General features: G+C 38.8%; 1 protein-coding gene across 4 annotated transcripts in view; it reads left to right on the top strand.

The window, feature by feature from the left end:
• Positions 1–15000, top strand: part of KIAA1958 — a 164245-nt gene that overhangs the window by 80247 nt on the left and 68998 nt on the right. For all 4 annotated transcript variants that reach the window (XR_014302313.1, XM_082696902.1, XM_082696903.1 and 1 more), the window contains exon 2: positions 4140–5334. Coding sequence is in view for 3 of the 4 variants with exons in the window: in XM_082696902.1 (XP_082553028.1) it covers positions 4164–5334 (1171 nt within the window). In the remaining variant the exon portion in view is untranslated. The remainder of the gene's footprint in view (positions 1–4139; positions 5335–15000) is intronic.

Below are 15000 nucleotides of genomic sequence, written 5' to 3' on the forward strand. Positions count from 1 at the left end.
CTTCCTCCTCCCTCTCTCTCTGCCTGCCTCTCTGCCTACTTGTGATCTCTGCCTGTCAAATAAATAAAATCTTAAAAAAAAAATGAAAACAGTTATATACATTTTGAAATAGAATTATAGACCTCCCGATAGTTTATTTGTGGAGTCCAGTCTGAGAAACAGTTGTACTTGGGGGATGGTGCAGAGAAATTGAAGGATTCCTCTGAGGTTCTAAAAACCAGGGATGGGGGCGCCTGGGTGGCTCAGTGGGTTAAAGCCTCTGCCTTCAGCTCCGGTCATGATCTCAGGGTCCTGGGATTGAGCCCCACCTCGGGCTCTCTGATTAGCAGGGAGCCTGCTTTCCCCTCTCTCTCTCTGCCTACTTGTGAGATGCCTGTTAAATAAATAAATAAAATCTTTAAAAAATAAATAAATAAAAGCCAGGGATGGGGGCACCTGGGTGGTTCAGTTGTTAAGCATCTGCCTTTGGCTCAGGTCATGATCTCAGGGTCCTGGGATTGAGCCCCGCATTGGGCTGCTTGTTCAGCGGAAAGCCTGCTTCTCCCTCTCTTGCTGTGTCTTTCTCTGTCAAATAAATAAATAAAATCTTTAAACAATAAAAATAAATAAAAACTAGAGATTTTGTATATTTGATATTTTTTATATATCAGTAATTGAGTTCAGTGGCTTAAGCAAGATCAGGACCTTATATTTCCTTATGTAACAAAGAATCCTAGATAGTTCAGAGTTGATGTAGTGGCTGTATGATGTCAACAGGGATCCAAGCTCCTTCTGGGTGTTCTCTCCCATCCTTAAGTTCTTACTTCATGTTCCCACTGTGGCCTCAGGAGCTCCAGCCATCATGTCTTTATTCCAGGCAGAAAGAAAGGGAAGGACAAAGGGAAAAAGGCAAAAAGGCCAAAATCAGACATGTCGCTCAGTGACTTTTATTTATATGTTATTGGCTGGAACTGTGTCATATGACAATTCCTATTTGAAAGGAAGCTGGGAACTGTGTTTTAGGTGATCATATTGCTGCCCCAATAAACTAGGACTCTCTGTAAGGAAAAAGAATGGATACTGGGTAGGCAGATGGTCTCTGCCATACCAATTTTAAGAAAGCTTAAAAAACAAACATCAAAAACCTCAGTCTTTTTTTTTTAACCAAGCTTTTTATTTTAATTCCGATATAGTTAGCATACAGTATATTTGGTTCAGAGGTACAGTGTAATGATTCAGCAGTTCTGTACATTACTCAGTGCTCATTGGGATAAGTGTTCCAGTCTTTCTCTTTTATCTGCATTTTTACTTTAAAGTTATATAAAAGGAATATAAATAAAATAAGTTCCTAACTTCCTAAAGTATGAAGGGAACATACAGATCATATAGTCCTGACATTTTAGCTTAGAGGTAATTAGTGACTTGTCTTAGGCCACAGACATCGGTTCCAGGCTGGAACTGAAGTTCCTAACTCTGACACCAGTCACTGGTCTTCCCATTTACTGGGCCACTTCATAAAATCTGGTAGCTCACTTACTACTCTCCTGTGTACAAGACAGCTGTGGTTTGGGACTACTGGGGAGAAGTATTCTCTGTTCGCTTTAGTGATTACAATAAAAGCGATAGGAGGAAATTTCATGTTCTTATATGAGGGTGTTAAGTTTATTTTGTTAGTGTTGATGGCACTGCCAGTATTTATATGTTTATTAATTAGTTCTTTTTTTTTTCATCGTTTTTGTGTTTTGTTTTTTAAAGATTTTATTTATTTATTTGACAGACAGAGATCACAAGTAGGCAAAGAGACAGGCTCCCTGCTGAGCAAAGAGCCCGATGATGCAGGGCTCAATCCCAGGACCTTGGGATCATGACCTGAGCCGAAGGCAGAGGCTTAACCCACTGAGCCACCCAGGCACCCCTATTAATTCATTCTTTATTTATTCATCATTAACAATGGCTTATAAGGTCATAAGAGCAGGGCCATATCATGTTAATATCTCTGTCCCCAACTAGGTCCTAATTGAAGAATGAAAAATTATAGCCCCTTATACTAAAAGCTTAAAAATAAATAAAAAGTTTAAAAAATAATGGTTCCTGTCCTCAGGGAATTCTCAGTGAAGTTTGAGAGACAGACACAATGGCACTGATAATAGTACAGAGATAAGAGATGATAGAAATACAAGTGAAGAGTGAACAAGTAAATAAATATCTGAGACTGAAAGGAGGTCTATAAAGACTTCAAGAGGAGGTGGTCCCAAGTTCAGTTTTGAAAAGTTTTCCAGATGAAGAAAGAAGAGGGCTGCATATCACACCAAAGAACACGTTTTTTATTTGTTTGTTTGTTTGTTTTTAAGGATTTTGCTTATTTCTTTGACAGACAGAGCCAGAGAACATAAGCAGAGGGAATGGCATAAGGACAGGGAGAAGCAGACTGTACACTGAGCCGGGAGCCCAATGCAGGGCTTGATCCCAGGACCCTGGGATCATGTCCTGAGCCAAAGGAGATGTTTAACCATCTGAGCCACCCCGACCCCAACCCGCCCCCTTGCCCCAGAGAACGAGTTTTTAGAGGACCAGTGGGCATGAGAAACTGTTTAGAGAAGAGGAGACTGTGAGAAATATGGGAAAAGCCCATAGTAGTAGGAAATGAGGCTTGAGGGGTTGACTGTAGCCATGACCATGTCACAGAGGCCTCATAACATGTGAAAGGTTTTGAATTTACCTATTGATGGGGCACCGTGGAGATTCAGATGTGTCCTTTTGTATGGCCACCTGACAATTACAGTTAGACCTTGGCACCTTAGTGTGGAGCCCACCTACAGTGAGGCACCACTTTTCACTCACAGCTACAGATGAACAGGACAGACTAACCCATACATCAAGATCCTTGTTCCTCCCCTGCTCAGTTTTCCCCAGGATCTCCCCTTTATCAAAAACACACTTGACCATTCTGATCACATGCAGACTCCTCATGTCCCAGTTTACTTTTCTTGCCCATCCTGTTTTCCTCACTGTTACCCAGCCAAGGACCCATAACAAGTGATTCTTTTTGACCTCCGATCAATAAAGAATGGCTTACTCCTGTTTGATTATCCTTACGTGCCCAGGAGGCTTAAATGGTGGAACAAACCAGACACATCTTTTTTCTTTCAAATGGTGAAATGAAAGGCAGTATTTCAGGAATTTCAGACAGCAGGGAGACAGATAGCCAGCTCCTAAGATTTGTTTATAGTCCTGGCACCTGACCTGGCCCACTCATCCTTGCTTCTGGTCTGCAAACTGCCTTTGCCCCTGACCCCAGGAGGCACACCCTAGTGGCTTTCCTCCTGGTCAAGTCTCCCTTCCCTGCTAAAGACTTTCTTTCTGCAGCTCTTAATTCTCTCCTTAGACTCTGAGTTACGTTATTTGTTTTCCACTGCCCAGCAGAGGATTGACTTCCTTTCTGTGACTCATCCTAGAATGGACCTAAACCTTTGTTGGTTCTGGTAATGAAGTTTCTGATGGCAGAGGGTGAAGTCGGAAGTGCATACTCTTGGTTAATACAGATAAGGCACACATTTTATTATTATTATTTTTTAAGATTTTTATTTATTTGACACCAGAAATCACAAGTAGACAGAGAGGCAGGCAGAGAGGGAGAGGAGGAGGCAGGCTCCCTGATAAGCAGAGAGCCTGATGCGGGGCTCAATCCCAGGACCCTGGGATCATGACCTAAGCTGAAGGCAGAGGCTTTCACCCACTGAGCTACCCAGGCACCCCCACACATTTTATTATTAAGGAATTGAATAAACCTCTCTTTGTGACTTTGGAAGTAAAATATACCATGAAAAGGCTCACCTCTTTTTTTTTTTTTTTTTTTAAGATTATTTATTTATTTGATAGAGATCACAAGTAGGCAGAGAGGCAGGCAGAGAGGAAGGGAAGCAGGCTCCCCACTGAGCAGAGAGCCCAATGTGGGGCTCCATCCCAGGACCTGGGACCATGACCTGAGCCGAAGGCAAAGTCTTCAACCCACTGAGCCACCCAGGTGCCCCAACTAGATACAGTTTTAAAGTACATTTCTTTTTTATGCCACATGATCATAGTTCAAGGAAATGGAAGTAATAGAGATACGGGAATATCTTGGGTAATAATGGCTTCTTATTTTGATTATTTCCCTTTAGGAAGGACACTGCTGATCCTGTAACATGGAGGATTGCCTTCATACTTCATCTGAGAATCTGTCCAAATTGGTCAGCTGGGCCCACAGCCATGGGACCATTTGCAGCCTCATTCCAAACCTGAAACACTTGCTTTCGGAAGGTTCCCATGGGAACCTCACAGCAATGTGGGGCTGTAGTGCTGGCCATGCTTATCACTGGCCGCTGACAGCTACTTGCAGAGCTGGGTCCCAAGAAAGGGTCTGTTTCCAGGATAACAGAAGTTTTAACTCTGATAGTCCCAGTATAATTGGAGTACCCTCTGAGACACAAACTAGCCCTGTTGAAAGGTACCCTGGGAGACCTGTGAAAGCGAAGCTAGACTGTAATCGGACCAGAGACTCTTGTGACTTCTCTTATTGCAGTGAACCCTCTGAACTGGATGAAGCTGTAGAAGAATATGAAGATGAAAACACCCTGTTTGACATGGTTTGTGAGTCTTCTGTTACAGACGAGGATAGTGACTTTGAACCCCAAACCCAAAGGCCTCAAAGCATTGCTCGAAAAAGGCCTGGAATAGTCCCATCTTCTCTCCATTCCAGCTCTCAAGCTCAGATGGTTGATGAATGCAGCAATGATGTCATCATTAAGAAAATCAAACAAGAGATTCCTGAAGATTATTACATTGTGGCGAATGCAGAGCTGACTGGAGGGGTAGATGGACCAGCCCTTTCATTGACACAGATGGCAAAACCCAAGCCTCAGACTCATGCTGGTCCCTCCTGCATAGGGTCTGCTAAGCTGATTCCCCATGTGACATCTGCCATTGGCACAGAGCTAGACCCACATGGTGTGTCTGCATCCCCCTCTGTCATGTCCAGACCAATCGTCCAGAAGACTGCCAGGGTATCTCTGGCTTCACCAAACAGAGGACCCCCTGGTGCCCATGGTACCAGCCAGCAGGTGGCCATGCAGATGCCTGTGAGCACATCCCATCCTAACAAACAGATCAGCATCCCTTTGTCTGCACTGCAGCTGCCTGGACAGGATGACCAAGTTCCTTCTGAAGAGTTCCTGCCCCATCTGCCCAGCCAGGTTTCTTCCTGTGAGGTAGCTCTTTCTCCCTCAGTTAACACAGAGCCAGAAGTGAGTTCCAGTCAGCAGCAGCCCCCAGTCGCTCCAACCATAACCACTGAGGCCACAGCACAGTGCATACCAGGTATGGCACATGAGGTGACAGAGTCCCTCATCCACGCACATCAGAGAATTCTGCGCCGTCAGCACTTACAAAACCATTGGCTCAGTTTGCTAGGAATCAGGCCTTTATTATTCTCAGAAACATAGAAATAATTAAATATATTCTATCCAGGTAATATTCTGAAGGAAATTCATCTGAGTTAAGGCCGTCCGTCCAGTCAGTGTACTCTCAGGGCTGAGAGGACAGCTGTAGGATTGTGCTGTTAATATTGCATGGCTAGATTTAAGGTTTGTATCTGATGTTAAGCTGAATAATTTTTATTTTTATTATTTTTTTAGAAGATTTTATTCATTTTAGGGAGAGAGCAAGTTAGTAGGGGTGGGGAGCAGAGGGAGAGGGGAGACTCTTAACTCACTGAGCCACCCAGGTGCTGCAAGCTGAATAATTTTTGGTGTATTAATGTTATCTTTGAAAAGAATTTTTATGCTCTCCTATCGGTATCAAGATATTTGGTTGCTGTTGGAAGCCAAAATGACATGATGTTGGGTGTATAATAACAATAGAACTGGTGCTTTTCCATTATTATTTATTTGTCTGAACCAACTTGGCCTTCCTGTTCATCTAGTTGGTGTGGCAGTTTAGAACAAGTATTTTAAAAGCAACAAATAATTCTAAAAGAAGTATTTTATCTTTTATCTCAAAATTTATTTATTTTTTATTTTTTTATTTTTTAAAGGTTTTATTTATTTATTTTACAGAGATCACAAGTAGTCAGAGAGGCAGGTGGCTGGGGGGAAGCAGGCTCCCTGCTGAGCAGAGAGCCCGATGCGGGGCTCGATCCCAGGACCCTGAGATCATGACCCAAGCAGAAGACAGAGGCCTTAACCCACTGAGCCACCCAGGCTCCCCTTATCTCAAACTTTAAAAGAGTCTGATAACTTACTTTCCTGGAGTACATGGGCCTAATTGGAATGGACTGAGAGGAGAGGGAAATAATTGTATGAGGCCTCTATCTAATTTTGACATTCTAATGTTCTCTGATTCTAAGATGTAGTATTTATTTAATCTGGGCTATTATTATATAACAAGGGTTTGGGTGTCATGCATTTAGCTTCATTATTCAAATCTAATAAGCCAGAAGTAGACATGGACAAAGATGAACAGATATACAGAACGGAGAGTATATAGAAAGCAGAAATTTGTGGCACATTTTGGTTTTTTTCATTTTAATGCCTCTCAAGGAAGTCATGTATTTTGGAAAAAGTTTCCTAGAAGCCTGCAGTACCTGTGCCTTTAACCAATTTACGATTTTGTTGACACAATCATGGTATTATTAATAAGCTATAGAAGGAAAATATTCATATCCTCATTCAAAATAATGCTTTTCAGCTTATTCATTTTTCTTTCTTTTTAAAATAATAGCTTCATTGAGATTTAACTCACATACCATAAGATATACTCTTTAAAAATACACAGTTCAGTGGTTTTTGGTATATTTACAGAGTTGTGCAACCGTCACCACTATCTAATTCAAAGCTCTGTTACCACCCCAAAAAGAAACCCATACCCATCAGCAGTCCCTCTTTTCTTCCTCCCAGACCATCAACCACCGATCTATTTTATGTTTCTATAGATTAGCCCATCCTGCACATTTCATATATGTGGAATCATAGCATGTGACTACCTTCTTGCACCTAGCATATTTTTTTCTTACATTGTAGCAATGTATCAGGGTTTCTTTTTATTTCCAAATAATATTTCACTATATGGATATATCATAGTTTGTTTTTCCTTTCGTAACTTGATGGACATTGAGGTTGTTTCTATTTTTTTGCTGTCCTGTGTAATGCTGCTAATAACACTCCTATACAAGTGGACGTATAACTTCATTTCACTTGGGCAACTACCTAGAAGTGGAATTGATGGGTGTATGATAACTCTAACTTTTTGAGGCACTGCCAGACTTTTCCAAAGTAGCTCCACTATTTTACAATCACCAGCAGTGTAAAAAAGTTTTCTGTTTCTTAACATGCTGACCAATATTTGTTGTTTTCTATTTAACAAAATGATATTTATCCTGGGTGCATGAAGTAGTATCTCATTGTGTTTTTGTTTTTTGTTTTTTAACCCCACCCCCTTCTCCCATCTCATTGTATTTTTTTTTTAAAGATTTTATTTATTTATTTGACAGACAGAGATCACAAGTAGGCAGAGAGGCAGGCAGAGAGAGAGAGAGAGAGAGAGGGAAGCAGGCTTCCTGCGGAGCAGGGAGCCCGATGCGGGGCTCGATCCCAGGACCCCTGAGATCATGACCCGAGCCAAAGGCAGCAGCCCAAACCACTGAGCCACCCAGGCGCCCCTCATTGTATTTTTGATTTCCACTTCCTTAGTGATTAATGGTGTTGAACTTTTTAACAGTATAGTCTTTGGCTAATCCTAGCATAATTTAGACACATTTTCTTTTCTTTCTTTTTTTTTTTAAAGATTTTATTTATTTATTTATTTGACAGAGAGAAATCACAAGTAGATGGAGAGGCAGGCAGAGAGAGAGAGAGAGGGAAGCAGGCTCCCTGCTGAGCAGAGAGCCCGATGTGGGACTCGATCCCAGGACCCTGAGATCATGACCTGAGCCGAAGGCAGCGGCTTAACCCACTGAGCCACCCAGGCGCCCCATAGACACATTTTCATTAGGTTCATCAAGGTCTTTGTACTAGATAGGAAATCTGACTCTTAATACATATAGAATAAAGTAGTGGTACCTTTTCACTTAAATAGATAGTTGTATCTAGTTTATTTGTGTTTCCCCCACCATTTAAAAAAAATAATAATAAAATAAAATAGAAGACTTAGCCTGACAGTTTTCTATATTCTCATTTATTTTATATTAGAGGGTAGAATTCAGAATTGTATTTTGCAAAGTGGTCCAGTATACCAAAACAGTTAGTATGGCTGTTGTATCACACATCCTTCCATGAATTTACCTCAGTATCCTTCTACTAACTTACTGCAGCTTAGTAATAATGCTGCATTACTCCTTCCACTAACTTACCCCAGATTTCCCTGCATCTGCCTAGTGGACAGTGAATGAAACATCAAGACTCTTTACTAAACAAAATATGAATATCTTATTATATAATTGTTATGGAAAAGAAATTCAGCCTATTTGAAAAATATTTTAAACTTTATTTTTTGTATAGATTACATTCTCTTAGGTTTTATTTCTTAATAAAATTACACTCTTTCTTTTGAAATTGCACTTTTTATGATAGCTATAAAAAGCAGGTATGGCCAAGTACAGCATATAGTTAATACAATCATAAACTGTGATTTAGCCGTACTCTTGCAAAGAGAATTGGTCTGGCTTGGAGTTGGAACTTCTAAGGAAAAACAGTATGAGAAGGTCCTAAGGAATCATCCTAATGTTTTGATCCATTGTTTTTTGGAAGGATATTTATTATATTGCTAAAATATTTTTAGCATTAAAGAAATACTAATTTAGGGGTGCCTGGGTGGCTCAGTCATTAAACATCTGTCTTTGGCTCAGGTCATGATCCCAGCATCCTGGGATCCAGCCCCACATCAGGCTCTCTGCTCAGCAGGAAGCCTGCTTCTCCCTCTCCCTATTGCTCGTGTTCCCTCTCTCACTCTCTCTCTCTCTCTCTGAAAATAAAATCTTTAAAAAAAAAACCTACTCTTTTACTAGAAACATCACTGGAACAAATAAAACTCTGATTGACATTTTTCTTTCATGGGAGTTAGATAAAGTTAACTTACAAATTTACCTTTTTTCTATAGAGCTCAAATTAGACTCTCTGCTCTTAATAGTTTTGTTTTATATATTTACTATTGTAGATAGTCTTCATTCTAAACATAGATTTTTTTTTTTTTAAATTTAGAATTACAGCACATCCAAATGTATGTGAATGAATATGTACAGATGGTCCTTACTCAGTTAATATAGAAAGTATACTTGGGACTAAGCCAAGAAGAAACCTTTTGAAAGAACTAACTGAAAGCAAAATCAGGTGCTCTCCTTAAAACGGATGTTGTGTAAGCTGGGTCCTTATCAAATCGTTGTAGAAATACTGCATATCTTTGAATAGTATTTTTTTTTAAATAAATACTCTGACAAATGACTGTTGAGTAAACCAGAAACAAAGAGAAATTTTTTCATTTTGTTTAGTTTTTACTGATGCCGTTTAAATTCTGTTCTCCTAGTGGAAAGTCATCCTTATTTATGTTCAAAACTAAACTCACAAAATGATAAAATGTTAATCAAGGTATGAATAAAATTATTAATTTTCATGTCAACTCTGTTATGCTTTCATCCCAAATCTTAGCCAGTAGTAATGAGTAAAGAGGACATATTATTAGAAAAATAACTATTTCCCCAGTGGCTTAGATTCCATTACATTTTGAGGTTATTAAATGTAAATTTAGGGCATTTGTCATAAATTTAAATTTCTATTGCATTCTGAGTTGGGTTTTTATGTGTATATTTTTTTAAACATACACACATACACGTGACTTCCTTTATGATTTTGTGCAAGGACCCCTTTTATTAATCAGCTTTTCTCCAGAATTTTTATAGTAGCAAGCAGTCAACTTTTGCTTATTAGATTTGAAATATATATGTTTTTCTTTTGAAAATACACATCTTTGAAAGATTAAAAAATACACATCTTTAGTTCTAATAAATTATATGTATTCATTATATATTAGAAATATTAACTCCTAGTTTATTTTGTATATTGCAAATAACATTTCTCTTTACCATTAAAGTAATTTTGATGTAATTAATTTTGTTGATGGCATATTTTTGAGATGAATTTTCTTAATTTTTATGAAGGTTATTCCTTTCAGCCTCTATTTAGCTATCATCTTTTCTACATTTGGTTATTTTGCCAAGGAAGTCCTTTCCTTCCCTTGAACCTGATAACTATTTACCTAGGTTTTACTCTGGTTCTTTTTTGGTTTTCCACCTGCTGCACCACCCCCCAGGGTCTCCTTTCTTTTCTTACATTTAACTCTGAAGTCAGAATAGATTTTGGATTGGATCCTCACTTCATTATTTTTGCAGTAGCCAAATGTTCCAGCTTCATTTATTGAATAATTCCCATTTATGCGTAACATTTATGTGTAACATTTTTATTTATATTTGGGTCCATTTATAGATTTTCTTTTTTTTTATTATTTTTAAATTTTTAAATTTATTTATTTGCCAGAGAGAGAGAGAGGGCGAACACAGGCAGGTAGGGCAGCGGGCAGAGGCAGAGAGAGAAGCAGGCTCCCTGCTGAGCAAGGAGCCCAATACAGGACTTGATCCCAGGACCCTGGGATCATGACCTGAACCGAAGGCAGCAGCTCAATGAACTGAGCCACCCAGGCATCCACCATTTATAGATTTTCAAGTCTGTTGTTATTGATCTTCTTTTCTTCTAATTTTTTATTATTTGATTATGTCTTTTAAAAAGATTTTATTATTTTTTTGAAGTAATCACACCTAATATCAGGTGAGAACTCGATTACCCGGTGATCAAGAGTGGTATGCTCCACTGACTGAGCCAGCCTGGCACCCCACTATTGGATTATATCTTACACAAAACAAAATGCATTTGTAGAAAAGGAAGAGTATAATTTATTTAATAGAGTACTTTTTGAAACCTCATGTAAAATTGAATTTAGTAAGCTTTTAAAAATTGATTAAGTCTTATAGTCTAGTTGTTTGGTATTTGTTGTCATGCATAAACAATGGTTTCTCTTGTCAAAAACAGAAAATCTGAGTTAAAATAACTTTAAAAAGAATAAATTGCTTTATATCCGAGGACATATCTTGAAACAAGTTTTTAGCCAAATGTTAAACGATGTCTGGTTTCTTTCTTGCCATTTCTCACCTTAGGTTCCTTGGTATTAGCTCTCCCTATAGGTGTTTCATTTCTGTATGGTTGCCAAGTGCTGCTAGGATTCATGTCTAGCAGTAGACAGAACCTGTGTCACAGGTTCACAACATTCCCATTAACCCTTGAATCAGTCTCTGGGGCATTAGACCCCCGCCTGGAAATGGTATTGAGACCAGTTTACATAAATCACATAACTAGGGGTGGAGGTTAGATGGGGGTGTTCTTCTAAGGATGTTCTAGGTTGTTATCTTGAAAGGAACAGCAAACCAGAATTATCTACACTACTTGTATATATTTTTATTTTTGTTTTGGGCACTTAGGTTTTTTGTTTTTTGTGTTGTTGTTGTTGTTGTTTTTTAATGTGGGCATATGGGAGATGTTTATATATGTCATTCAAGGACAGGATATACTAGAACAGTGTTCTAATAATGGGTAGAAACATGAATATATGCTTGTTTATATATATGCATGCATATGTATGGTATACATATGCATTATATTTTACACATTTCCTTATTCCACAAGAAATATATGCCTCTTCTTGCCAAGGTAGCATAAGACTGAATTTGTTGTTTTTAAAGATTTTACTGATTTTTTTATTTGAGAGAGAGAGAGAGTGCATGTAGGAGTGGGAGGAGGAGCAGAGGGGGAGGGGGAAAGAATCTTAAGCAGACTTTATGCGAGGCTCAGTTCCACAACCCCAAGATCATGACCCCAAGATCATGACCTGAGCCAGAAACAAGAGTCAAATGTCCAACTGACTGAGCCAGCCGGATATCCTTATTAAATTTGTTTTTGCAGCTGTACCCTTTCCTGTACCTTCCTGCAAGATGACCTGAGATGTAAATTCTGGCAAATAAAGAAAGGCAAAGTAAAAATTCAGGCTCAGTTTATACCATCATTTCCTTCCTTATCAATTGGGTGCTTATATTAGGATTGATATGTCAGGCAGTGCTGGGCATTGAGATAGTAGAGACTGGGCACTCAGAGTTTGAAATCAGACATGCCTAGGTTGATTCCCAGCCCTACCTCCTGCTAGCCTTGTAAACTTAGCTAAGTCATTTCATTTTCCTGAGACTGTTTTCTCATTTGTAAAGTAATAGTAATGCCTGTCTTGCAGGATTGTTTGAGAGCCAAATGCAAAAATATAGGTAAAGAGAGTAACTAACATGTAATAAACATTCAGCAAATAATAGTTTCTACCATTATTAATATTTTTTTCATTGTCTTCACCATTGTTGCCATTATTATGCTGTGCTCAATACTCTTTAAGTAGCGAAATAGACTCTGATCTTATGCGATGACATCCCTACATCCACTAGAAAATGGTCCATGGAACAGGATCGCAGGTATCAGCTGGGAATCTAGTAGAAATACAGAATCTCAGTCCCTATCCCAGACCCAAAGACTCAGAATTTGTGTTTAATAAGATCTCCACATAACTTGTATGGACATTGAAGCTGGAGAAGCAGTGATAGAGGGAATGCAAGACCCATATTGGGGGGCACATTGTTTCCATCCTGCTACCCAGTAACTTTGAACACTTTTCTGTGTGAGAGAATTCCCTCCTTTGTGCATCTGTGTTTCCCTATTGGAGAGGCCAAAAACTTGGATTCCAAGTATTTATTTCAGAGATGGCACAATCTTGTGAATTTAGGATTTACCAGTCAGATGCACTCACATCAGACCCTAATCAGAAGAATCTGTTTTGCAAATTGCAAATCTTACAGTTTCTAGAGGCAGCAGGAGCAGCGTCCCTGCAGTGGTTCTAACTGTAGAGGCTGTGGCTGAAGTTTAATGTTTGTTAAATATTTGTTAAAATATTAATTTTGAATTATTAGTTTTACCTTAGGCATACCTTTTTCCACATGAATTCACGTGGTACTATTTCCTGAAACGATCTATTTTATTTCTTTACCATTTCTTAAGTCGATACCTCTGACAGAGGGATTGAACAGCAAAATCACCTGGACATAGCCCAAGTAAGGAAGTTTTAGGAAATCTGGACTTGGACATTTTTTTTCTTTCTTCATTTCTTTCCTTCCTTCTTACCCTCTATTTCTTTCTCTCCTTGTATAATTTTGCCCTGAGTTGCCATGGGTAGTGGTGGTAATGTCAAGAGTTTTGTAAGATCTGTTGAAGGGGATTGAGCTTTATTTCATTTAATCTCTTGGAAGAAACTTAATGATCTAGATACTTACCTAATTTATTGTGTTCCCCTTCTCTTTAAATGCTGAAGGAGGCTTTAATGGAACTATGCAGCACCCTTTTCTTCAATTTCAGAGCCTTGCACATGGTATGAGTGTGATCATTGTGTTAGTAATTTATTTTTTAATTTTTAAATTTTATTAGTTTATTTGAGAGAGAGAGATAGTGAGAGGGAGCAGGAGCAGGGAGGAGAGAGAGAAACAGGCTCCTTGCTGAGCAGGGAGCCCGATACATGGCTGGATCCTAGGACCCTCGGATCATGACCTGAACCAAAGGCAGACACTTAACAACTGAGCCACCCAAGTGCTCCTGTTGGTAATTTCTTGACCATGAAAATATATCTTAGGGAAAATTTATATACCTGGGACCATGAATTTCTGGGACTCCATGCTTGCTGTCAGCAATATCTTCAGGAAAAAAAGGATGGACTTGTCAATGAATGGTATTGGACATTTGGTCACCCTTGTGGAACAAAATAAAATTAGATCCTTATCTATCAACAGACATGAAAATAAGTCTCATTTAAAGATCTGAATGTGGAATTATAAAGCTTAAAACTATCTGGAGGAAATCTTGCAAAATAGCCTTGATGTTAGGAAGAGTTTTTAAAACATGGCACAAACCATAAAGGAAAAGATTGGAAATGCTGACAACCTTAAAGTAAAAGACTGTAAGTAAAAGTCTTAGCTGGGACAAGAGATATCATAAAGTTAAAAGATAAAACAATCATCTGTGAGATTATTTTAATTCATATAACCAAAAATATTCATACACAGAATATATTTTAAAAACTGCCACAAATCAGCAGGAAAAAAGATCAGATAATCCACTAGGGAAATGAGAAAAGGAAATGAAGAAGCACTTCTAATAAGAGGAAACCCATGTAGTGAGTAAATATGAAACATGTTCAACCTAGGAACACCTGGATGTGGCTGAGTCAGTTAAGCATTGAACTCTTGATTTCAGTTCATAGATCATGGGATCAAGCCCTGCATTGGGTTCTGCACTCAGCACGGAGTTGGGTTCAGATTCTTTTTCCCTTTCCCTCTGCCCCTCCCCATTCTCTCTCTCTCTCTCTTTCAAATAAATACATAAATAAAAAAGAAAGAAAAATGTTCAACCTCACTGGTAATCAAAGGAACACAAGACAACAATGAGATACCTTCAGAAAGGCAAAAAGTATTAATTTTAACTATCTCAAGTGTTGTTGAAAGTATGGGGAAAGGGGGACATGCTTGCGGGAATATAAATTAGTACAACCATTTTGGAGAGCAATTTGCAATATTTAATAAAATTAAAGATATTCATATCATCCAACCTAGGAATTTGGTTTCTAGGCATTTGCCCTAGAGAAACATCCATAAATATATACATGGGTGGGGGAGGGATGTATAGTAGTGTACACTACAACTTTGTGATGACAAGTTAAAAAAAATCGACAAGATGCCTGGGTGGCTCAGTCGGTTAAGGGGCTGCCTTCGACTCAGGTCATGATCCCGAGGTCCTTGGATCAAATCCCACATTGTACTCCTTAATTAATGGAGAGACTGCTTCTCCCTCTGCCTACTGTTCCCCCTGT

Source organism: Mustela nivalis, assembly GCF_964662115.1.
Source record: "Mustela nivalis genome assembly, chromosome: 13".
NCBI classification, from domain to species: Eukaryota; Metazoa; Chordata; class Mammalia; order Carnivora; family Mustelidae; genus Mustela; species Mustela nivalis.